This window comes from Notamacropus eugenii, chromosome 5, assembly GCF_028372415.1.
Source record: "Notamacropus eugenii isolate mMacEug1 chromosome 5, mMacEug1.pri_v2, whole genome shotgun sequence".
NCBI classification, from domain to species: domain Eukaryota; kingdom Metazoa; phylum Chordata; class Mammalia; order Diprotodontia; family Macropodidae; genus Notamacropus; species Notamacropus eugenii.
The window spans coordinates 371147057-371171453 of NC_092876.1; the positions used below are offsets into that span (position 1 = coordinate 371147057).

The 24397-nt window shown below is 38.3% G+C and overlaps 1 protein-coding gene across 4 annotated transcripts in view; it reads right to left on the reverse strand.

The window, feature by feature from the left end:
- The window catches only part of RAI2 (retinoic acid induced 2), a 124329-nt gene that overhangs the window by 63393 nt on the left and 36539 nt on the right, over positions 1 to 24397 (reverse strand). For 2 of the 4 annotated variants that reach the window (XM_072614220.1, XM_072614219.1), the window contains one exon: positions 17169 to 17227. The exons of the other annotated variants lie outside the window; for them this stretch is intronic. In XM_072614220.1, the coding sequence (XP_072470321.1) occupies positions 17169 to 17227 (59 nt within the window). The remainder of the gene's footprint in view (positions 1 to 17168; positions 17228 to 24397) is intronic. 4 annotated transcript variants of the gene reach the window in all.

Consider the following 24397-nt stretch of genomic DNA (forward strand, 5'->3'; position numbering starts at 1 on the left):
GTAACTGAGGTTCAAGGACGTACATTGTGCTATGAAAAAAGCGGTGAATTTGGATTCAGAGGACTTGGGTTCAAATCCTACCTGTGCTACTTGGTTAAGTCTTTTTCGTTCCAGTTTCTTCATCTGTAAAGTGAAAGGGTTTGGATCACTATAGGTCATGTCCAGTTCTAAATCAGAGTTGTGAAATAGAAAGTGTACTGGCAGCATATGGTCCCACAACAATCCTAATTGTGGCCAGATTAAAATGTAATTGGGAAATATTTAATAAAACAAAAATATATTAAACTTAGATACTATTACATTTTAAAATCAAAGAAGTATGTCTGCCAGGATCTTTATGTTGCATTTAGTGGTCCTGTTTCTATTTGAATTTGACATCACCGCTTTAAATCAATTCTCTTAAGAGGCTATCTATGCAACAACATGTAAAGGACAGAGCTGACAATTTTCTGGTTAATTTGAGTAATGAAGATGACAAAATCGCATAATATAGGCCTTAAATTGAATTGGGGAGGCGGGGTGGAGAGTATCTTAATTATCTAGTTTTGCTGCCTATATGCCTGCAACTAATTGAATACTCCTTCACTTTGGGGAGATAATTCAATTTAACAAACATTTATTAACTGCCTACTATATTCTAGGTACTGTTCTCACTCCTGGAGATACAAAGACAAAAACAGTCAGTCCCTGCTCTTTAGCAACTTATATTAGGGGGAATAAAATGTAATTAGAAGGCCAAATACATAAGGAAAGTAATTTCTGGGGTGAGGACATGGTTCTATGAAGAGCATTTTGTTAATAATACAACCAGGGGTTTAGAAAATATAATGGAAGGATAGGGTAGGGTGGAAGAGGGATGAAGGCTGATGTGAATGGGTATGAGAGAATTGCAAATGGTGGCCAGGGAAGAGAACTCTGGCTGAAGAAGATCACATAATCATGGAATCAAAGGGATTCTGAGGAAGGCTATGGGGAAACTGATGGTCCTGTCCTTAACAGAAGGTACCTCATGTTCATTTGATTAACAGTACTTGAGTAAGTGGTGCAAGGGACTGGGGTGGGGGTCAGGAGAAGGGGAGGGAATATTGTATTGTAGCAGGGCAGATGAGAAGTTCTTGGTTTTGCCTGGTGGTAAAGACAGGTGTTAGTGGAATTCCAGGATCTGGCTGGTTGTAGAAGGAGGAGGATTATTGATGTACTCACCTTCCAATTACCATAGATATCTGACCGGTAAGTTAAGTGGCAGATAGAGATGACTCATGATGTACTGGATTTATTTTAGGGGGAAATAAATAAATATACACATATACATATGTATATATAAATACATTTCTATACTGTATATAAATTTTATATCTAAATTTCTTTTGAGTAGGCTGTTTATCCACAGCCCAAATAACCAGAAAGTTGCAGCTACCAAAATTTCTTTCACAGTGCTGGGTGAGAAGTAATTTTCATAATGATGACTCTGAGGCATTTTAAAATCTACATGTGACTTTTAGATCATAAAAGAGAAATGAAAGAATATTCCATTGCATTTCTCTGAATATGGTTAATTTGTGTGCAGGGTAATTTTCAGTTAGGCAGGATATTCAGCTAACAAGAACAGTGCATCCCCTAACCAGTCTGGGTAAATGAAAATTGGCTACAGATCCAGAGTGCAGCACAAAAAGTCCTTGAGGGAAGAGCCCATTGTTAAATTTTCAGTGTGAGCAGTCACATCTCAGAAAACAGTAAAAGCTACAAATCAGGGTTTGATTTACTGTTTTGTTGTCTAGACTCAAGAAAATGATGGAGAAAATGTAACAACGTAAATTAAATTTAAAAGTGTGTGGCGGGCAAAATCCTCCCCCTCTCCAGCCAGTTGTTAAATGCTTACTAATATATCCCATGGACAATTTCTTTTTTTCTTCTTATTTTCTTTTTGTCTTTGTATTCCTAGTGCCTTGCATAGTGTTCAGTACTTTTTAGTTCATTATTGGTGTCATTGTACAGAATGTACAGGACAGGTTTCAGATAAAAAGGTCCCCTTCAATTTCCTTCAGTTATTGAGAATCATTTTCTACTTGTTGAACTGTGTGATTCATAGGCATAAGAAGATCATAGATTTCAAGATGAAAGAGGATCACAGATATAGCAATGCATGGGACCTTGAAAGTCATATAGTCCAATAAGGCCACTAAATGCCACATTGGAATGTGTTGGACCTGGTAGTCCAGAAAGTCAGGAAGACCTCAGTTCTTTACATGGGCAGGGATGGTTTCATTTTTATTTCTGTATCCATAGCACTTAGTTATTGTTGTTCAGTTGTTTTTCAGTCATATTTGACTCTTCATCACCCCATTTGGGGTTGTTTTTCTTTCTTTTTTTTGGTCAAAGAAACTAGAATGGTTTGCCATTTACAATCCAGCTCATTTTGCAGATGAGGAAACTGTGACAAACCAAGTTAAATGACTTGTCCAGTGCCACACAGCTAGGAAGATTTTGAGGCCCGATTTGAATTCAGGAGTCCTCCTGTCTCTGGACCTGGCACACTATGCACTGTGCCACCTAGCTGTGTACTTAGCACATTACCTGACAGGCAGTAGCCCAGATGTTTGCTGAATCCTGTCTCCGGGTAATGGTCATTTCAAAGGTCATGTATATGTTAACTTATTACCTGGCTGTTATTTTAGAGAATTTTTATGGCCTGATTTTAGGATGATTTATAGGTACTTAATAATGCTTGATTAATATCCAGTTAAAGGAGGACAAGCAAAAACATACCAGTCAAGTTCTATTATTCATTAAAGGTAGTGTGAGAACACTGGAGTAATCCATGTGAAGGGGAATTTGAGCTCCTAGGGAAGATACTCTAGTAATGCTAGTTATGCTAAAAATCATTGGTATAAAGTAACCTGGGTTTGGGGCATTCCCAAATCCCTATTCACAATGAAATGGGTGTGCACATGCCTTTATTTTTCTATGGTATTTGTCATGGCTCCATATGTCCAAGGTACATTCAGAGATACTAGCTTAAAGTCAGGAAAAGGGAGCTGTACACCCTGAGTGCCCATCCTGAGCCATGAGGCCTGCCATGATGCACATGGAAAGCATTTGTGCCACCTCCAGGGAAGGGTAGCTCTTTGTAATGTATAAAGCATTATTATACCTACCTGGTTTGGCTGTCAAATTGAATTAGATGAAATTGCAGGAGACGGTTATTCACTCTCATTTGTTAAATGGACTCATGTGAAAAGGAGCCCTGTCAATTCTAGTGAAATTAGGCTTTGTCAAACAAAGGAGTTGATTTAAAAATAATAAAAAAAAGACAGCTTTCTGAATTTAAGACTCATTTGAAAATGTCTTTCTAGTGGCTGCATCTTGCATCACATCATTCAGTGACAGGCAGCAGCCCAGATGTTTGCTGAATTTTGTTTCCTGGTAATGATCATTTTAAAGGTCATGTATATGTTAATTTATTACCTGGCTGTTATTTCAGAGAATTTTTATGGCCTGATTTTAGGATGATTTATCCTTTCTCCTTCCCTAAGCAGTTGTGGAGCCAATGGTGAGGAATCTCTGGGCTCCTGTAGAACTTCAAAGGAATTTGAAGTTGTTTTTCTAATTAATTATGAAAATACATAGAACATCCTATACTGGGTTGTGGCTTCGCTTTTTGTTGGTAGGAATGAGAAAAAAGGGAAGTTTTTTTTGGTGTTAATTAGCTTTAAGAAAATTATTGTAGATGGATGCTGTTTTGATAGTATTACCTAATAAGAGAGAATGAAATTCTTTTACTGAATGCTAGGTGGTGCAGTGGATAAAGCACCAGTGCAGGAGTCAGAAGAACCTGAGTTCAAATCTCACCTCAGACACTTGACACTCACTAGCTGTGTGAACTTGGGCAAGTCACTTAACCCCAATTGCCTCATCCTGGGTCATCTCCAGTCATCCTGATGAGTATCTGGTCACTGGATTCAGATGGCTGCGGAGGAGAAGTGAGGCTGGTGACCTGCACAGCCCTCTCTCACTCAAAACAAAGTCAAGTGCAAGTCATGTCATCATTTCTCTGATGGCATGGTCTTCTTTGGCAATGAAGGATGAACACACACACACACACACACACACACACACACACAATATCTAGACCTTTCTGACACAGCTGCATTTCCTTTCTTCCTTCCTACACTAATTGCAAGTCTTTTCTTATATCTAGAGTCAGAACTGTAACCAACAATTTTGACATCCAGGACAAGCTTCATAAACTCTACTCTCCGATCAACTTTTATGGACTTTCAGTTGATGGTGGAGGGAGAATCCCAGAAAACCATGAGTTGCTGATAGGGAAGTCATCACAATGAGGGAGATAGAAAGAAGGTGGGACCCTCCTTAAGTTGCTACAGTTACTAGTTGTCTGACCCGAACAAGTCACTTAAACCTTAACAGGTCTTGGTCTATTCAGTTGTAAAGATGAGAGTTGATCTATGAAATCTCTTCCAGGTCCTAAAATTATGCTCCTGTGATCTTATCATGCAACTAATTATTCTTTCTAAATACCATGTGCTAAATTCAGTTGTTTCTATATTGCTAAAGTAATTACAAGTTTCACTCGTACACTAAATTTCAATGACCTAGAACAAAGATTCAGTCATTCCAACCTAGTTATGGATCCGCTTAGAATGTACTCTACTCCACCTACCTCTGGTTATTAAAATCTCACCCAGCCTTCAAGGTGTAGCTAGTCCCAATCTGCTCCCAGAAGCCTTCAGCCTAAAGTTATACAACTCTTCCAGTCTTAGTACTTTTTCTTTTCCTTAGGCACTGAGATCTTTGGGGAAAGGACCCTATTTTCTTCACTTTTGCAATTCCTCCAGAAGTCAGAACAGTGCCTCGTACCCAATAAACTCTTCATAAATGTCTGTTGAATTAGATTGCATTCGCTTCATTATAATGTGACACAGTTTTACTTTCCACAGGGCCTACTAAATAAGCGGCATCCTAAAATGCTCTCCAGAGCTACTGTAAATAATTTGACTACAAAAGCCAACACTAGGAAGAGTGGGCAGGAGAAGGAGGAGGTAGAAACAAGAAGGAAGAAATGAGCTATTTCTAAGGCAGTTATACGAAGGGATGACTAGGAGTTGGGATGCAATGGGGCTGTGAGGGTGTTCCATCTGGAGGAGAAAGGATATGTTATTTTTTCTTTTGCATAAAAGACAAAGCAAAGTGGTGAATAACCACCTCAGGAGCAGGATCAAGAGAGACAAGTGCCAGACTAAAAGTGAGAATATCCAGCTTTTGTTTGCTTTTAAACACATATTTTCAGTATTTTGCATTTGCTTTTATTTGACAAAATCTTCCCAACAGTATGCTAGAGAAACTAAGAACTCTTGCTTCAGATCATTAGTGGGTAATCCCCTTTGTTTTGTACAAATGTCACATTCAGAGGCACCGACTGTGCCATTCAGACATCTATTAATGGCAAAGTGAAGTCATGAACCTCTCTGACCTAGTTTTAACTAGGCATTTTCCACAATCAGTGAAACAGCAAAACGATGAGAAGATGTGCATGGTGTATTGTCACAGATTGGTCCAGGCAAACAGTGAATCCAGAAAGGTTAAGAGGATGTCATTTCACAGTTTGCACACTTACAAATTTGCCTGTGCAGCGAGGTGCCAAAGACAAAATGGGATTTTTAAACTGCTACCACTCCCCATTCAAATCTCAACAACAACCATCAAAACAACTATTCTTGTTCTTTTCTTGGCTAATAGGAAAAACTGTTCTTTTTTCTTGGTTACAGTTGAATAATATCCTCTGGTCAAGTCAAGACAGCTTCCATTTTCTCAGTAAAGGTACACTATGCTTATCGCAAACTTCTGTGTGAAAAAAAGCTTTTTTTTTTTTGTCAGAGTAGGTGGGATTATCTGCTTGATGGAATTTTCCTCCACAAAAGTTTTGCTACACAATTCCTTTAAAACAACAATAAAAAATCCTTTATGGTGGCTTAAATAATTCATTTTTCGTCTAATGTCACTGGTCCTGACACTGAGGGATGATAGAAAAAGAGGTAACCAAATTTCCTTGTGGTCACAGGATCTTCAAATTTTGACCTGGAAGTACTCTTAGGCATCACCTAGTCTCCAAGACCTTAATTTTACAGAAGGAGAAACCAAGGCCCAGAAAATGGAACTGATTTTCTCAAGATCACAAGTATAATAAATAGTCAAATGGAGATATATCCAGATTCTCTAACTCCATAGGTTGAAACCAAGGTGAGAGGGAGTGGCTTGGAAATTTGGGGAGAAATCTGGTGAAACCATTGTGGTTTTCAAGATAGAAGCCCATGGGATTACCTAGATAACCCAACTTTATCTTTCTTTCCATCCTCCCTCCCTCCCTTCCTCCCCTCCCTCCCTTCCTCCCTTCCTCCCTCCCTCCCTCCCTCCCTTCCTTCCTTCCTTCCTTCCTTCCTTCCTTCCTTCCTTCCTTCCTTCCTTCCTTCCTTCCTTCCTTCTTCCTCTCTCTCTCTCTCTCTCTCTGTCTCTCTCTCTGTCTCTCTCTCTCTCTCTCTCTCTTTTATCATAGTGACAGCTAAAGCAATTAGGGACAGGAGTTCCACATAGCTGAGGGGAAAAAAATGCAATGAGAAAGTAGTAGAAGTATGGATAGAACACTGTACCTGTAGTCAAGAAGACTTTAATTCAAATCCAGCCTCAGACACTTACTAGCTGTGTGAACCCTAAGCAAGTCTCTGAATCCCTCTGTCTACTTCAGTTTCCTCACTTGTAAATGGAGATGGTATAGCTATGCCCCAGAGCTATTGTGAAGATCTAAGGAAACAATACTTGTAAAGCATTTAGCAAAGTGCCTGGCTTGTAGCAATAAGTGTCCTTTCCTTTCCTTCCCCTCCCCTCCCTTCCCCTCCCCTTCCCCTCCCCTTCCCCTCCCCTTCCCTCCCCTCCCCTTCCCTCCCCTTCCTTTCCTTTCCATGAAGTGCTAAATAATCTATGATATTGCTATGACTACAACATCACAAAAGGTGTCCAGGGCCTAGCTTCTCCTGAGTAGATATCCCTGGAGGCATATGATCTGGCAGTGCCTCCTGCTTCTTTGGCTGCCCTGGGGTGCCTGGAGAGACAGCTCCCCCCAGGGGACCTGGATGGGGAGAGTATCTATCCACATATATTTGTAATTAGGGGAGGTACTGGTTGTGAGGGCATGGAAGGAATTCGAGAGAGGCTGTTAATTGTCAGCCTCCTCAGGTGCTGAAACTTGGGGTATTGGTCCAACAAGGTCTTTGGTCCTAGCCCTGGGTGCTGGGGGAGCAGCAAGCTCCAGGTCAATGCAATTCTACTTAGTACCCATCTCCAGCAAGAACAGATGTCAGGGGATCACAGAACTCCCTAGCTGTTAAAGACAGCTTTAATCAGCTCAAGAATCCTTCCTATAGTGTATAGGAAGAGTGGTTATCCAGGCTCTACTCAAAGATTTCTAATAATGGGCAATGCAGGACCTTCCAAGGGAGGCACTCCATTCTACTTTTGGATAGCTGTAATTATTAGGGCATTTCCCCATTAAATCAACTGAAATCTGGCTCATTTCCACTCACTGTTCTTAATCCTGCCTTCTGGAGCTAAGCATAATTAACTCTAACCTCTTAACATATCTTCTTATCTTTACCTGCTTCCCTCCTCAAGGAGCTCAAGAACTGAGATTAACTTAATTCATGCAATATAGACTAATTTCCCTTAGGTTTATACCTGACCATGGCCTTTTTCTACTTAAGATCCTTCATGGGGTCCCTATCACCTATACTTTAAAATACCTTAGATTCACAAACTGGTACCATCCTACCTTCCCATCTTTCCTTCATATTATTCTGCTCTGCTGAATACTCTACTGTCTACTCTAGCCAGACAGAACTCTTTACAGAGGCCTAAGCTTTTCTGCTTCTGAGGGACCTTATGCTGCTCTCTATGATGGACTCTTCCTATCTCAATCCCCTTCAGTGTTCTTCACTACTTAGGAAAGAAGGAAAGAAGCATTTATTGAACGCCTTATATGTGCCAGATACTGTGTTAAGTGCTTTGCAAATATTATTTTATTTGATCCTCACAACTGTGGGAAGTAAGTACTATTATTATCTCCATTTTACAGTTGAGGAAATTGAGGCAAATAGATGATAAGTGACTTACTCAGGGTTACAGATCAAGTGTTTAAGTCTGGATTTGAACTTGAGTTTTCCTAGCATGCAGATTAGCCCTGCATGCTAATCACTGTGCTACCTAGTAGTTTAGCCTATATATTTGTCCTGCTTGGTCTTTGAGAACCAAATTGAATACAGTGGGCAGATGCTTCAGAGGAGCAGAGTTAGGTCAGGTGGAAGGGAAAATTTCCTAAGGATTAGAAGTATTCAAAGGTAGCGTGGATTGCATCAAGAAATCATTGTTTTCACATCACTAGAAGTCTTCAAGCAGAGGCTGGATGATTTTTGAATGTTCTAGTAGTGTTCTTACTCAAGTCCTTCCCAACTTTTTAGATTCTATGAACTCTGTGATTCTAATAATCCCTTCAAATGCTTAAATATAGTTATCATGTCTCTCCATAAGTCCTTTCATATGTAGGCCAGACATCTCTAGTGTCTTTAACTGATCCCTATATGGCATATGGGGGTGTATCCTGCAGACACTGTGGCCATGAAATTAGCCAGATTCTTCCAGGGCACACATGACTCCCTTTGAATAAGTAAGGCATCTTTGGAATCTGCCTGAATGTCTCCAGCCCATTCCACTAAGAGGAGGGGGAGGAAAAATAAGAGGAGAAAGAGATTTTCTAACTGACCTAAAGAAATCACTGAAAAGAGCTCAATTTCCATACAGGAAGTTATGCTAAATACAAATTCAAATAAAAAATAATTAATAATGTATTAAGTTTGCTGCTGTCATGTATATGACCCATTCATTAAAACTTTCAAGTGAGATAGAGGGGATGCACTATTTAATTTGATTTTTCCTTTCTTCTGAAGCTCTGCTTTGATTAAAAAAAAACAACAACTTCTTTTTAAAAAATTTTCCTTGGCAAAAATAGAGAAGGCAAGAAGAGGATGAATTTACAGAAAGATAATGAATTTCTTTATGGTCATGTTGAGTTTGGGATACTTTTGAAGTAATCAATTCAAAATGGCCTATAAACTGTTGGAGAGTAACGAATGGAGCTCAAGAAAGGATAACTATGTGTATATGTGTGTGTGTAAATATATATAAATGAGAGATATATAGATATGAAGATTATTTATAAAAATATATTATTGACATGTTATAACTATATATGAAAGGTATTAATATATGAATAAAAATTATATTAGAGATATATGGAGATATAGATATTATATAGAAGAAAGGAAAAAACAGTATGTATATGTCATCTGCATAGAGACAACAACTAAATCCATGAAAGTCAATGATATCATTCAGAAAAAGAGTGTAGATGAAAAAGGTAAGAAGATACAAGATGGAGACTTGAGGGACAACCAGTTAAGATTACTGGTCAAAGGTGTTATGGTGGGGATTCTTTCTCAGATTTCGGTTGGAATAAATGGCCTCTGATGTCTCTTCTGATTCTAAAATTCTGTTTACCCCATCTGTAAAATGGGAGAGGGAGGGATTGGACCAGATGACCTTGAAGGGCCCTTCTAGATAAAATTTCTTTTAAACCTTATTTGTGGCACATACCTCTTTTGTTCCCTGTGAGGTTTTCTCAAAATATATTTTTTAAAAAATACACAAGATAAAAAAAGACAGAATAACAAAGGAAACTAATTATATTGACAAGTGCTCAGATCCCCTGAAGTCTATCCACAGAATCTTTGGGTGTCAGTGGACCCTAGGTTAAGAACACTTGCTCTAAGATCTATGACCCCATGACTCGTCTCCATTCCAGGTCCTTTATTGCATATAAAACACTACTCAGCAAAAATTAGAATCCACCCTGGGATTTTAATGCTTTGACCTAGAGAGAAGAAACATGCTGCACCTCACAACAAACTGTCCTCACTGCTCCATACTGGGAGAAATGCCAATCAGTTTTGGAATGAGAGAGGGCTAGCATTTCTGCAGGAGGAAAAAGAAGTGAGAAGCAGTCTAAATATCCAGGGAGAGGGCAGAGGATAGTATAAAGCAGGATAAAAGAACACTTTGGAGGCAACAAAAGTGAGCCTGGGAGATCTAGCCTACTCACTGGGGAATGGGGAGGCAGCAAGTCTTTTCCTATAATTTAAGCATTAGCAATGAGCTCCAGGGGTACTATGGGTAATCATTCACTTCTTCCATTGCTCATCATCAGCATCAACATCATCATCATCATCATTAGCAGCATCATCACTCATGCTAAAATCCCTGTTTGATGGTGACATCTCAGAAAGCAAACAGCTATGGAAGTAAACAAAGACATCAGACTGTGTCCTTTTCCTCCCCTTAAAAACTGTTAGGAAACATCTTTTCCACCTGTTTTTGAAGAGGGTACCCAGCATCGTTTTAGTAAATTCCCCTGTGAATGCCTTGTGATGAAATGTCTTCTATTTTCTCCTCCCTCCTTCTCCCCACCCCCCTTTCCTATAAATGTCCTATTTTCTTCATGTACGTTCTGCTCCTCACTTTTGTATGCTGCAAACAATTTCCTTTGGGGTCCCACCCTCTGAAAACACTGTTCTCATTTTCTGCACAGCAGGTGACTGTGTAGCAAAGTCAGCTGAATTTCTGGAAGAGGTGGGTTGTATACATAGGCATTGGATAGGTCTTCTGTTTTTTCTTTATTCATGGATTATTAGAACTAGAAGGATCTTTAAAGGTTGTCAAGACCAAACCCCTTATTTAATACACATAGAAATTGAGACCTATAGACCTTAAATAATTTGTCGAAGGAGAATCTCAGGCATAACAGCCCAGGATGGGAGTCCAGTGAAACTGAGTGAGTGAGAGCAGAGGAGCCCCAGGTATCTGCAGTGGTTGCTGCTGAGACTATTAGCCTGCAGATAAAATGTCTGTAAGTTACCTACTTGAACTTCTGGGAGCCAAAATGGTGGAGTGATCAGAAAATGCTCTTGCCTCCCTCCCCTTCTTGACCTTGAAAGAGCCATAAAATATTTCCCCAGAAAAATCCTGGATCGGTGGACTCAGCAGAAGGGGCAAACACTCTTGTAACACATGAGGCCAGGAAAATCACTAAGGAGAATTCTTCTTGCTGTGGTGGAAAGGCAACAATGCAGGACCAGAGCTGTCCCAGACAGCCCTACCTCAGTGAAACGGGAGGAGATTAGGAGCCCCAGGGGTGTGGAGCCTCACAACCACCAACACCAGGACCCCAGGTGTGCCTCAGCACCCCAGGGGAAATGGGAAGACACTAGGACAGCTGGGATCACCAATTGCTGAGCTTGTCTTTGCTCTAGCTCAGCTGAGGAGATGTCCCATGACCAGACCAGCCCTCCCGAACACTTAACAAGTTAGCTCCAGGGCAAATTCAGGGAAACACAAAAAGACTTCAACTGGCCTCTGCCTCCTCACACCAGCCAGCTCAGCACCAGGTTCTTCAACTTCTAGCTGACAGAACTAGAGGCCACAACACAAAAAGCCTCATCATGAGTAAGAAGCAAAGCAGGAAAGAAAAGACCATAGAATCTTTCTATGGGGATAAGGACCAAAACACGAACACTGAGGAGGTCAACATTGAGACTGTACTCCCATCTGAAACTTCAGAAGGGTCTATGAACTAGTTCCAAGCACAAAGAGCACTCTTGGGGGGAGGAGTCAAGATGGAGGAGTAGAAAGCCACACATATGCTAGCTCCGAACCCACAGCCCATCAAATATCTGTAAAGAAGAACTCCCAACCAATTCTGGAGCAGCAGAAGCCACAGAACAACGGAGCAGATGAGATTTCTGTTCCAGAGAGACCTGAAAACCTGATGTGAAAGGTCCGTCACAGCAGGCAGGAGCTTGGATCCATTGTTGAAGGTCTCAGCATAAATGCCCTGAGGGAACTGAGCCCCTAGTGGTGGCCCTACCCCCACCTGAGCACCTGAACTTAATCTCACACTGAATAGCAGCCCCACCCCCGCCAAAAGCCCTGGGAAGTAGCATTTGAACCTCAGACCCCAAGCGCTGTCTGGGTGGATCTGGAGGCAAGGTGGGTGTGGAGAGGAACCTCAGAAGTCAACTCACTGCCTGGGAAAATGCCCAGAAAAGGGGAAAAAAAATAAGACTATAGAAGGTTACTTTCTTGGTGAACAGATATTTCCTCCCTTCCTTTCTGATGAGGAAGAACAATGCTTACCATCAGGGAAAGACACAGAAGTCAAGGCTTCTGTATCCCAGCCCACTCAATGGGCTCAGGCCATGGAAGAGCTCAAAAAGGATTTTGAAAATCAAGTTAGAGAGGTGGAAGAAAAACTGGGAAGAGAAATGAGAGAGATGAAAGAAAAGCATGAAAAGCAGGTCAACATCTTGCTAAAGGAGACCCAAAAAAATGCTGAAGAAAATAACACCTTGAAAAATAGGCTAACTCAATTGGCAAAAGAGGTTCAAAAAGCCAATGAGGAGAAGAATGCTTTCAAAAGCAGAATTAGCTAAATGGAAAAGGAAGTCCAAAAGCTCACTGAAGAAAATAGTTCTTTCAAAATTAGAATGGAACAGATGGAGGCTAATGACTTTATGAGAAACCAAGAAATCACAAAACAAAACCAAAAGAATGAAAAAATGGAAGAGAATATGAAATATCTCATTGGAAAAACAACTGACCTGGAAAATAGATCCAGGAGAGACAATTTACAAATTATGGGACTACCTGAAAGACATGATCAAAAGAAGAGCCTAGACATCATCTTTCATGAAATTATCAAGGAAAACTCCCCTGATATTCTAGAATCAGGAGGCAAAATAAATATTGAAAGAATCCACCAATCCCCTCCTGAAAGAGATCCAAAAAGAGAAACTCCTAGGAACATTGTGGCCAAATTTCAGAGTTCCCAGGTCAAGGAGAAAATATTATAAGCAGCTAGAAAGAAACAATTCAAGTATTGAGGAAATACAATCAGGATAACACAAGATCTAGCAGCTTCTACATTAAGGGATCGAAGGGCATGGAATATACTATTCCAGAAGTCAAAGGAACTAGGACTAAAACCAAGAATCACCTACCCAGCAAAACTGAGTATAATACTTCAGGGGGAAAAATGGTCTTTCAATGAAATAGAGGACTTTCAAGCATTCTTGATGAAAAGATCAGAACTGAAAAGAAAATTTGACTTTCAAACACAAGAATGAAGAGAAGCATGAAAAGGTAAACAGCAAAGAAAAGTCATAAGGGACTTACTAAAGTTGAACTGCTTACATTCCTACATGGAAAGACAATATTTGTAACTCTTGAAACTTTTCAGTATCAGGGTAGTGGGTGGGATTACACACACACACACACACACACACGTGCACACACACACACACACACAGAGCACAGAGTGAATTGAATAGGATGGGATCATATCTTTAAAAAAATGAAATTAAGTGGTGAGAGAGAAATATATTGGGAGGAGAAAGGGAGAAATGGAATGGGGCAAATTATCTCTCATAAAAGAGGCAAGCAAAAGACTTTTTAGTGGAGGGAAAAAGAAGAGAGGTGAGATAAAAACATGAAGTTTACTCTCATCACATTCCACTAAAGGAAGGAATAAAATGCATACTCATTTTGGTATGAAAACCTATCTTACACTACAGGAAAGTGGGGGAGAAGGGGATAAGCAGGGTGTGTGGGGGGGAATGATGGAAGGGAGGGCAATGGGAGGAGAGAGCAATCTGAAGTCAACACTCTTGGGGAGGGACAGGATCAAAAGAGAGAATAGAAGCAATGGGGGGCAGGATAGGATGGAGGGAAATATAGTTAGTCTTACACAACATGACTATTAGAGAAGTCATTTGCAAAACTACACAGATATGGCCTATATTGAAACTGCTTGCCTTCCAAAGGGAATGGGTGGGGAGGGAGGGATGAAGAGAAGTTGGAACTCAAAGTATTAGGAAAAACTGTCGAGTACTGTTCTTGCTACTAGGAAATAAGAAATACAGGTAAAGGGGTATAGAAAGTTATCTGGCCCTACAGGACAAAAGAGAAGATGGGGACAAAGGAAGGGAGGGATGATAGAAGAGAGGGCAGATTGGTGACAGGGGCAATTAGAATGCTCGGTGTTTTGGGGTGGGGGAGGGGACAAATGGGGAGAAAATTTGGAACCCAAAATTTTGTGAAAATGAATGTTAAAAGTTAAATAAATTAATAAAAAAAAAAAGACCACTCTTGGAAGAGCTGAAGAAGGATTTTAAAAGCCAAATTACAGAAATAGAAGAAAAACTGGCCAACGACTTTAAAAGTATGAGATAAAAATTCACCGAAGAGAACAGCTCCTTAAAAAGGAAAATTGGCAAATGGAAAAGGAAGCAGAAGACCTAACTGGGAAAATTGGGCAAATGGAAAAGGAAGTACAAAAACTAATTGGAGAAAATAATTCCTTAAAAGGAATAATTGGACAGATCAAAAAGGAGATGCAAAAGTTAACAGAAGAAAAAAATTTGATAAAAAATTAGAATTAGGCAAGTAGAAGCTAATGACTTATTGAGACATCAAGAATCAGTCAAACAAAATCTAAAGAATGAAAAGATAGATGAAAATGTAAAATATTTAATTGGAAAAACAACTGACCTGGAAAATAGATCCAGGAGAGAAAATCTAAGAATTATTGGCTTACCAGAAAGTCATGATGAAAAAAAGAGTCTGGACAATATTTTCCAAGAAATCATCAAGGAACACTTCCCAGAAGCCCTAGATCCAGAAGGCAAAACAATCATTGAAAGAATCCATTGCTCACCTCCCGAAAGGGATCCCAAATGGAAAACACCAAGGAATATTGTTGCCGAATTCCAGAACTATCAAGTGGAGGAGAAAATACTACAGGCAGCCAGAAAGAAACCATTCAGACATTGAGGAGCTACAGTCAGGATCATACAGGACCTTGCATTAAAAGATCGAAGGCATTGGAATATTATATTCTGCAAAGCAAAGGAGCTGGTTCTACAACCAAGAATCAATTACCTAGCAAAGTTGAGCATTACATTTCAGACAAGGAGATGGACATTCAGTGAAATAAGGAATTTCCAGACCTTCCTGATAAAAAGACTAGAACTCAATAGAAAATTCGATCTTCAAATGAAGGTCTCAAGAGAGGCTTGAAAAGGTATACAGGGGAAAAGAAAAACTTGTTACTCAATATGAGCAAACTGTTTGCATCCCTGCAAGGGAAGATGATACTTGTTAATCTTGGGAATTGCATGTTCATTATGAAATATAAAATGGATATACATAGATAGAGGGAACAAGTATAAAGTAAATGATGTAATGATAAAAATGTTATGTAAGGGTGCTAAGGGATTGTAACAGGAGATGCGAAAAGGAGGAGGCAGAAAATGGTAAATTACCTCACAGGAAGAGGCATAAAATTATATTACAGTAGAGGGAAAGAGGGGAGGGAGATGAGCTTTGTTTGAGAGGTACTCTGATCTGATTTGGTTTAAGGAGGGAACACCCAATTTGAGTACATAAATCTAACGTGCTCTGTAGATTGTAGGAGGTGAAGGGGGAAAGAAAGGGGAAGGGAGGCTAAAAGAGAGGGAAGAAGTAGTAAGTGTAAAGGAGAGTAAAAGGGAGGGGAGCTGAAAGAAGGGAGGGAAGACTGAGGGAGGAGGTGGTAAAAAATTATAACTCTGTTGTGGAGGAAAAGGGAGAACTAAAAGCACAAATGGTGGGAAAGAGGATGGAGGGAAATATATTGGGAGGAGAAAGGGAGAAATGGAATGGGGCAAATTATCTCTCATAAAAGAGGCAAGCAAAAGACTTTTTAGTGGAGGGAAAAAGAAGAGAGGTGAGATAAAAACATGAAGTTTACTCTCATCACATTCCACTAAAGGAAGGAATAAAATGCATACTCATTTTGGTATGAAAACCTATCTTACACTACAGGAAAGTGGGGGAGAAGGGGATAAGCAGGGTGTGTGGGGGGGAATGATGGAAGGGAGGGCAATGGGAGGAGAGAGCAATCTGAAGTCAACACTCTTGGGGAGGGACAGGATCAAAAGAGAGAATAGAAGCAATGGGGGGCAGGATAGGATGGAGGGAAATATAGTTAGTCTTACACAACACAGTTAGCAATCATAACTGTGAATGTGAATGGGCTGAACTCTCTCATAAAACAGAGATGGATAGCAGAATGGATTAAAAACCATAATCCAATAATATGTTGTTTACAAGAAACACATGTGAAATGGAGGGAAACACACATAATGAACATGCAATTCTCAAGATTAACAAGTCTCATCTGCCCTTGTAGGGATGCAAACAGTTTGCTCATATTGAGTAACAAGTTTTTCTTTTCCCCTGTATGTTTCCCCGGTAAAGATAAAAGGTTGGAGCAGAATATATTGTGCTTCATTTGATGTAAAAAAAGCAGGGGTAGCAATCCTAATCTCAGACAAAGCAAAAGCAGAAATAGATCTAATCAAAAGAGATAGGGAAGGAAACTATATCCTGCTAAAAGGTACCATAGACAATGAAGCAATATCATTACTAAACATGTATGCTCCAAGTGATATAGCATCCAAATTCTTAGAGAAGTTAAGGGAGCTACAGGAAGAAATAGACAGCAAAACTATACTAGTGGGGGACCTCAACTTCCCCCTCTCTGAACTTCACAAATCTAACCTCACAATAAACAAGAAAGAAGCTAAGGAGGTGAAAAAAAACTGTGGATAAGGTAGATATGATAGATCTCTGGAAAAAACTGAATGGGGATAGAAAGAAATATATTTTTCTTTCAGCAGTACATGGCACAGATACAAAAATTGACCATGTACTAGGACATTAAACCTCACAATCCAGTGCAGAAAGGCAGAGATAGTCAATGCATTCTTCTCAGAATAATTCGTTCTTCTCATGTAATAAAAATTATATGTAATAAAAGAATATGGAAATATAGACCAAAAATTAATTAGAAATTAAACAATCTAATCCTAATGAATGAGTGGGTTAAACAATAAATCATAGAAACAATCAACAACTTCATTCAAGAGAATGACAACAATGAGACAACCTACCAAATCTTGTGGGACACTGCAAAAGCAGTTCTTAGGAGAAGCTTTATATCTTTGAATGCCTACATGAATAAAATAGAGAAAGAGGTGATCAATGAATTGGGCATGCAGTTGAAAAAGCTAGAAAAAGAACAAATTGAAAATCCCCAAGTAAATACCAAATTAGAAATACTGAAAACCAAAGTAGAGATTAATAAAACTGAAATTAAGAAAACAATTGAACTAATAAATAAAACTAAGAGTTGGTTTCATGAAAGAACCAATAAAATTGATAAACCTTTGGTCAATTTGATTAAAAAAAGAAATAAGAAAACCAAATTACAAAAGGGTGAACTCACCTCCAATGAGGAGGAAATTAAAACAATAATTAGAAATTACTTTACCCAACTGTATGCCCATAAATTTGACAATGTAAATGAGATGGATGAGTATTTTAAAAAATATAAATTGCCCAGATTAACAGAAGAGGAAGTTGAATACTTGAATAACCCCATTTCAGAAAAAGAAATTGAACAAGCCAACAATGAACTCCCTCGGGCAAAATCTCCAGGGCCAGATGTATTTACAAGTATATTCTATCAAACATTTAAAGAACAGCTAATTCCAATACTATATAAAATATTTGGGAAAATTGGGGAAGGAGTCCTCTCAAATTCTTTTTATGATACAAATATGGTTTTGATACCTAAACCATGAAGAGTCAAAACAGAGAAATAAAATTATAGAACAATGATGCAAAAATTTTAAATAAGATTTTGGCAAAAGGAATACAGCAATTAATCATGAGAATAATAAATTATGATCAGGTAGGATTTATACCAGGAATGCGGGGCTGGTTCAATATTAGGAAAACTATTAGCATTATTGATCATATCAACAACAAAACTAACAGCAACCATATGATTATCTCAATAGATGCAGAAAAAGCTTTTGACAAAATACAGCACCCATTCCTATTGAAAACACTGGAGAACATAGGAATAAATGGAACTTTCCATAAAATAATAAGCAGTGTCTACCTAAAACCTTCAGCAAACATTATATGCAATGGAGATAAGCTAGATGCATTCCCAATAAGATCAGGGGTGAAACAAAGATGTCCATTGTCATCACTATTATACAATATGGTACTAGAAATGTTGGCTGTGGCAATAAGAGAAAAAAAAGAAATTGAAGGAATTAGAATAGGCAAAGAAGAAACTAAGTTGGCAAAGTTGCAGGTTACAACATAAATCCACACAAATCTTCTACATTTCTATATATTAGTAACAAAGCCCAACAGCAAGAGATAGCAAGAGAAATCCCATTTAAAGCTAGGATAGACACTATAAAATATTTGGGAGTTTACTTGCCAAAACAAACCAAGGGACTATATGAACACAACTACAAGACACTTTAAGCACAAATAAAGTCAGATCTAAGTAAGTGGAAAAAACATCAGTTGCTCATGGGTAGGCCAAGCCAATATAATAAAAATGACAATTTTACCTAAATCAGTTTCCTTATGTAGTATCATGCCAATTAAACTATCAGATCATACTTTTTTATAGATGGAAAAAATAATATCAAAATTAATCTGGAAGAACAGAAGGTCCAGAATATCAAGGGAACTCTTGAAAAGAAATGCTAGGGAAGGTGGCCTAGCTCTACCAGATCTCAATTGTATTATTTTGTAAGATTTGTGCAATTGTATTATAATGTAGGAATTATCAAAATGACTTGGTACTGACTAAGAAACAGAAGGATAGACCAGTGAAAAATGTTAGGTACTCAAGACACAGTAGTCAATGAATATATCAATCTACTGTTTGATAAACCTAAGGACCCCAGCTTTGGGATAAGAACTCACCGTTCCACAGAAATTGCTGGGAATACTGGATAACAGTGTGGCAGAAACTAGGCATAGATCAATGCCTTACACCATACAGAAAAACAAAGTCCAAATGAGTACATGATCTAGGTATAAAGATTGATACTATGGACAAATTAGTGGAGCAAGGAATGGTGTATTTATCAGATTTATGGAGAAGGGAAGAATAAAGCATTGTGAAGTGCAAAATGGATAATTTTGATTACATTAAACTGAAAAGGTTTGCATGCAATCGAGATTAGGAGGGAAGCAGAAAACTGGGAAAGAATTTTTGCAACTAGTGTCTGTGATAAAGGCCTCATTTCTAAAATGTATAGAGAAATGAATCAAATGTAAAAGAATATAAGTCATTCCCCTACTGATACATGGTCAAAGGATATGAACAGGCAGTTTTCAGAGGAAGAAATTCAAGCTATCTATAGTCATATGAAAAAATTCACTAAATCACTATTGATTAGAGAGATGCAAATCAAAACAACTCTGAGATACCACATCATGCTTATCAGATTGAATACCATGACAATACAGGAAGATGATAAACGTTGAAGAAAATGTGAGAGAGTTGGAACGCTAATTCATTGTTGGTGGAGCTGTGAGCTTATCCAACCATTCTAGAGAGCAATTTGGAACTATGCCCAAAGGGCTACAAAAATGTGCATAGTCTTTGACCCAGTAATACCACTTCTAGGACTGTATCCCCAAGAGATCATAAAAATGGGAAGGGGACCCACATGTACAAAAATATTTATAGCAGCTGTCTTTGTGGTGCCCCAAAACTGGAAATTGAGGACATGCCCATCAATTGGGGAATGGCTGAAGAAATTGTAGTATATGAATGCAGTGGAATACTATTGTGCTATAAGAAACGATGGACACGAAGATGAGGCTTATATGAACTGATGCTGAGTGAAAGGAGCAGAACCAGGAGAACTTTGTACACAGCAACAACCATAGTGTGTGAGGAATTTTTCTTGTAGACTTAGTACTTCATTGCAATGCAAGGACTTAAATAGTTCCCAATGGTCTCTTAAGGCAAAATGCCTTCCATGTTCAGGAAAAGAACTGTGGAATTTGATCACAGAATGTAGCAGATGACTTTTTTTTGTATTATGTTTTGGTTTGTGTTATGATTTGTCCCATTCATTTTAATTCTTCTATGCAACATGAGTAAGGTGAAAATGTATTTAATAGGAATGTATGTGCAGAACCTATATAAAATTGTATGCTGTCTCAGGGAGGGGGTGGGGAGGTAGGAGGGAGGGGAAAAATCTAAGATATATGGAAGTGGTTGTAGAACACTAAAAACAGATAAAATAATTTTAAAAAAATAATAAAAAAAATGAAACAATAATAAAAAAAAATTTGTTGAAGGCTGCCCAGAAAATTTGTGGGGAATTGAACCCACATCTCCTATTTCCAAATCCATAACTATTTCCATTGGACCACATTACTTCCCTCAGCATACCATAACCTCCATGACGATGTTCACAATTGCCTCTTCTTTCTTTTCCATAATTATCTCCTGTGGGGTTATATGATATGAAACCGAAGCAATCACAATGCAAGTCTATTATTATTCATAATAGCAAGCTCATTCTTCTAGAACTAATTTTCTTCCATCACCCTTTGACTCTTCAAGTACAAGTGGGTTGGTTTGTGCACTGGCTTGTATATTTTGTTGTCCTCCTAGACTTCTGCTCCATGGAAACCAGGGAGAACCAGCACATCTCCAGCCTTTTCTGTTTCTGAGGAGCAAGGAAATGGGATGACAGGAATATATCTCTGAAAAAGCTCTCATGGGTGCAGAGATTTTCACTGATGGTGTGTTACCTTTGGCCAACGGCCAAAAGTCTACCCAAAGCAAACAAAACAAAAATATTTCTTTGGGTATTTCAGCAGAGTTCAGCATTTACCCTGATTTGAGTCTTTTCAAATAATCCCAAGAGAAAAGCTAATTTGGTCTCTCTGCTTTATTTTGATTGTTCCCCAACCAATACTTGGGCTACACTTTTTTTTTTTTTAAATCACTTTCAAGTCATACCATGAATACAACTGAGTGTCACCATGGACAGAGCCCTGGAACCAAAGTCAGGAAGTCAGATATGACCTCAGATTCTTATTTGTTGTGTAACCTAGACCTATTCACTTACCATCTCTCAGTCTCAGTTTCCTCATCTGTAAAATGATGATAATAATAATGCCTACCTCATAGAGAATGTTGTAAAGGTCAAATGAGATCATATTTGCAAAGTACTTTGCAAACCTTAAAGTACTAAATACCATATAAATAACACTTTATATTATATATGTAAATACATGTATGTATATACACATATACATAAAGTAAGCTTGCCATTTTCTCCTTTAGCTTACTTTACAGTTAAGGAAATGGAGGCAAACAGGATTAAGTGATTTACCCAGGGTCACACAGTAAGTGTCTGAAGCCAAATTTAAACTCAGGTCTTCCTGCCTGTAGGCCCCATGCTTTTTCCACTAATCCACTTAGTTGTCTATATATGTATGTATGTGTATATACATATATGTAGATATACACATATATCTACATATATAACACAAAGTGGTATCTTTGCCAAAAAAACTCCCAAAAGGGGTCACAAAGAGTCAGACACAACTGAAAAACAGCTAAACATATATATGCCATTACACATAGGTACTTACCTCATCAGCAACTTTAAAAAATCAAATTAAAAGATGCAGACTAAAATCTAAATCATTAACTTCCTTAAGAAACTCAGATTGGCAGTTGCTATTTTAAAATCTCTATCATCTTAATAATTGGAACTAAAGCATAGAATGTTTTTCACATTGGTCAGAACAACAACAACAACAAAAAACATTTCTCTCCCTCAATTTTTGTCAGCAGCCTGTATACAGCACTTTTGAACTACCATATTTTTATGCTGCAGTTCTAAATGTTTATTTATTTTTTTCAAGTTAACATTTTACAGAGATGGTCTTTTCAACAGCAGAAGGAAAAGAGAGTAGTAAAAAGACAGGTCTTGTATTTGCCCTTGTGTTTTTGAAACATAGCAGTACATGGCAGCAGGCGCTTGTGAGAAAGACTGGAAATCTAGACATTAATTAGTCCTGGGGGCAGAAGGAAGTGGGACAGTAGAAAGAGCATTGAGCCAGGCTTCAGTGATTTGGATTCTAATGTCAGCTCTGCCAATAACTAGCTTTATGATTTGGGCAAGTGAGTTTACCTCTCTGGACCTCAATTTCCTTATCTGTTAAATGGGTGTTAGGATTAAATTATAACAGCATTTAAAGTATTTTAAAAATAATAATAGTATTTGTAGTATATTATTAAATAATAATAATACTATTTATATGTCATTTTAAGGTTTGCAAAGCACTTTACAAATACATCATCTCATTTTATCCTCATAATAACCCTAAGAAATAGAGGCTATTACTATCCCCATTTTATAGATGAAGAAATTGAAGCCCAGAAAAGTAAATGATTTGCCAGGGTCACATATCTATTTTCTGAGGCAGAACTCATGTCCTTGTGATCCCAGGTCCAATGGTCTGCTCACCTACCTTCCTCTAAGATTTCCTACAGTTCTTAATAAACAGACCCAGAGTCTATGATTTTATAGAACCACATATCTGAAAAATTACATAAATGGAAATTCGACAAATCTAAAATAGGGGTTCCTAAGATGGAGTCTGTAGGTAGATTTCAGGGGGTCCATGAGCCTATTTTTTACAAAGGAAACCAATTACATATATATATATATATATATATGTATGCATGTATATCTATATGTATATATACATACACACATATATATACATATATATATAAATCTTATGTATTATGCATTTAAAAATATTATTCTGAGAAGGGGGGTCATAGGCTTCTATAGAATGGCCGCCAAAGGGATCCATGGCACCAAAAAGATGAAAAATAATTGATTTAAAAGTTCTATTGAATTCTCAATGGGAAGAGGAGATAAATGGTTTAGAAGCGTGAATGTAGTCACACATTCTTGTCTATAGTTTTGACACTCAGCTTGACATTCAAGGTTCTCAACCAATGAACCATAGCTTACCCATTTGACTTCTCATTACAGGAATTTCCCTATACAATGCTGCCCAAATACAGTTTCAGAGAAACAAGGGAAGATACATATGAGTTTGATGAAAAGGGAAGTAAGCAGAACCAGACCAACAGTTTACATAATAACATCACTGTAATGACAAACAACTTTGAAGCACCTAAGGACTCTAATCAACACAATGATTAACCACACTAACCGGTAAGGACAGATGAATTTGTCTCAATCTGCATCTATTGCCTGAGTCCATAACCTCTCTGTCAGGAGGTAGATGGCATGTTTCATTCTCGGTCCTCTGGAACTGTGGTTGGTAAAATGAGTTGGAGAAGGAAATGGCAAACCACTCCAGTATTTTGGCCAAGAAAACCCCATATGGAGTCATGAAGAATTGGACATGACTGTGAACAACTGAACAGCAACACCAAAGCAGCCTCTGACACTGACCTTAGAAAAATCAATTAATCTCCCTGGGCCTCAGTTTCTTAAACTATAAAAGGAAGGGGTTGGACTACATGGTCTCTGAGGTCCTTTTCAGCTCTGGTTATATTTATGAGACAGCATGACCTAGTGGAGAGAGATCCAGCCTTGTATTCAGGAAGACACATAATAATAGCTGAGTGACCTTCAGGGAAATCACTTAGCTTCTTGCCCCAAGAATAGCCCTAGGCAACTCTTTCTAAAACTATTACTATTTCAAACTATTACTGTTTCAAAGTTACAAAGCAAACAACGAAGAATTGAAACTGAATAATTTGTGATACAATGACCTTGGAGAAGAGAGAAGAAAAGAAAATGTACCTCCCTTCTTTCTTTTCGGAGATGGGGAACTAGGGCTGGGAGGACATTGTCAGACTCAGCTGATGTATTAGATAGTTTTGCTGACCTGATCATTTCTTCTTTTTATTCTTTTTTATTCTTTGTTAGAAGGTATAGTATCCTGGGTAGATGAGAGGAAGGGATATATTCAAGGATAATGGCGGGATATAAGCTGAAGATATTGATGATATTAAAAGATGTACTATAAATCATGGTTAAGTTGATGACCTGCATTGTTTGTAGAGCTTTCCATACCAGAAGCACACCACAGATGAAATCACATGACTGTTTCACCTATCTCCTCTCTAAAATGAAATGTGCAGAGCATTTTTCTAGGTTTCAGGGACAAAGAGACAGATATGTAAATATGCATAATACTTGGGAGAGAGAAGGGAGTTATTGTTCAGTCATGCCCAATTCTTCATGAGTCCATTTAGGGTTTTCTTGGGAAAGATACTGGA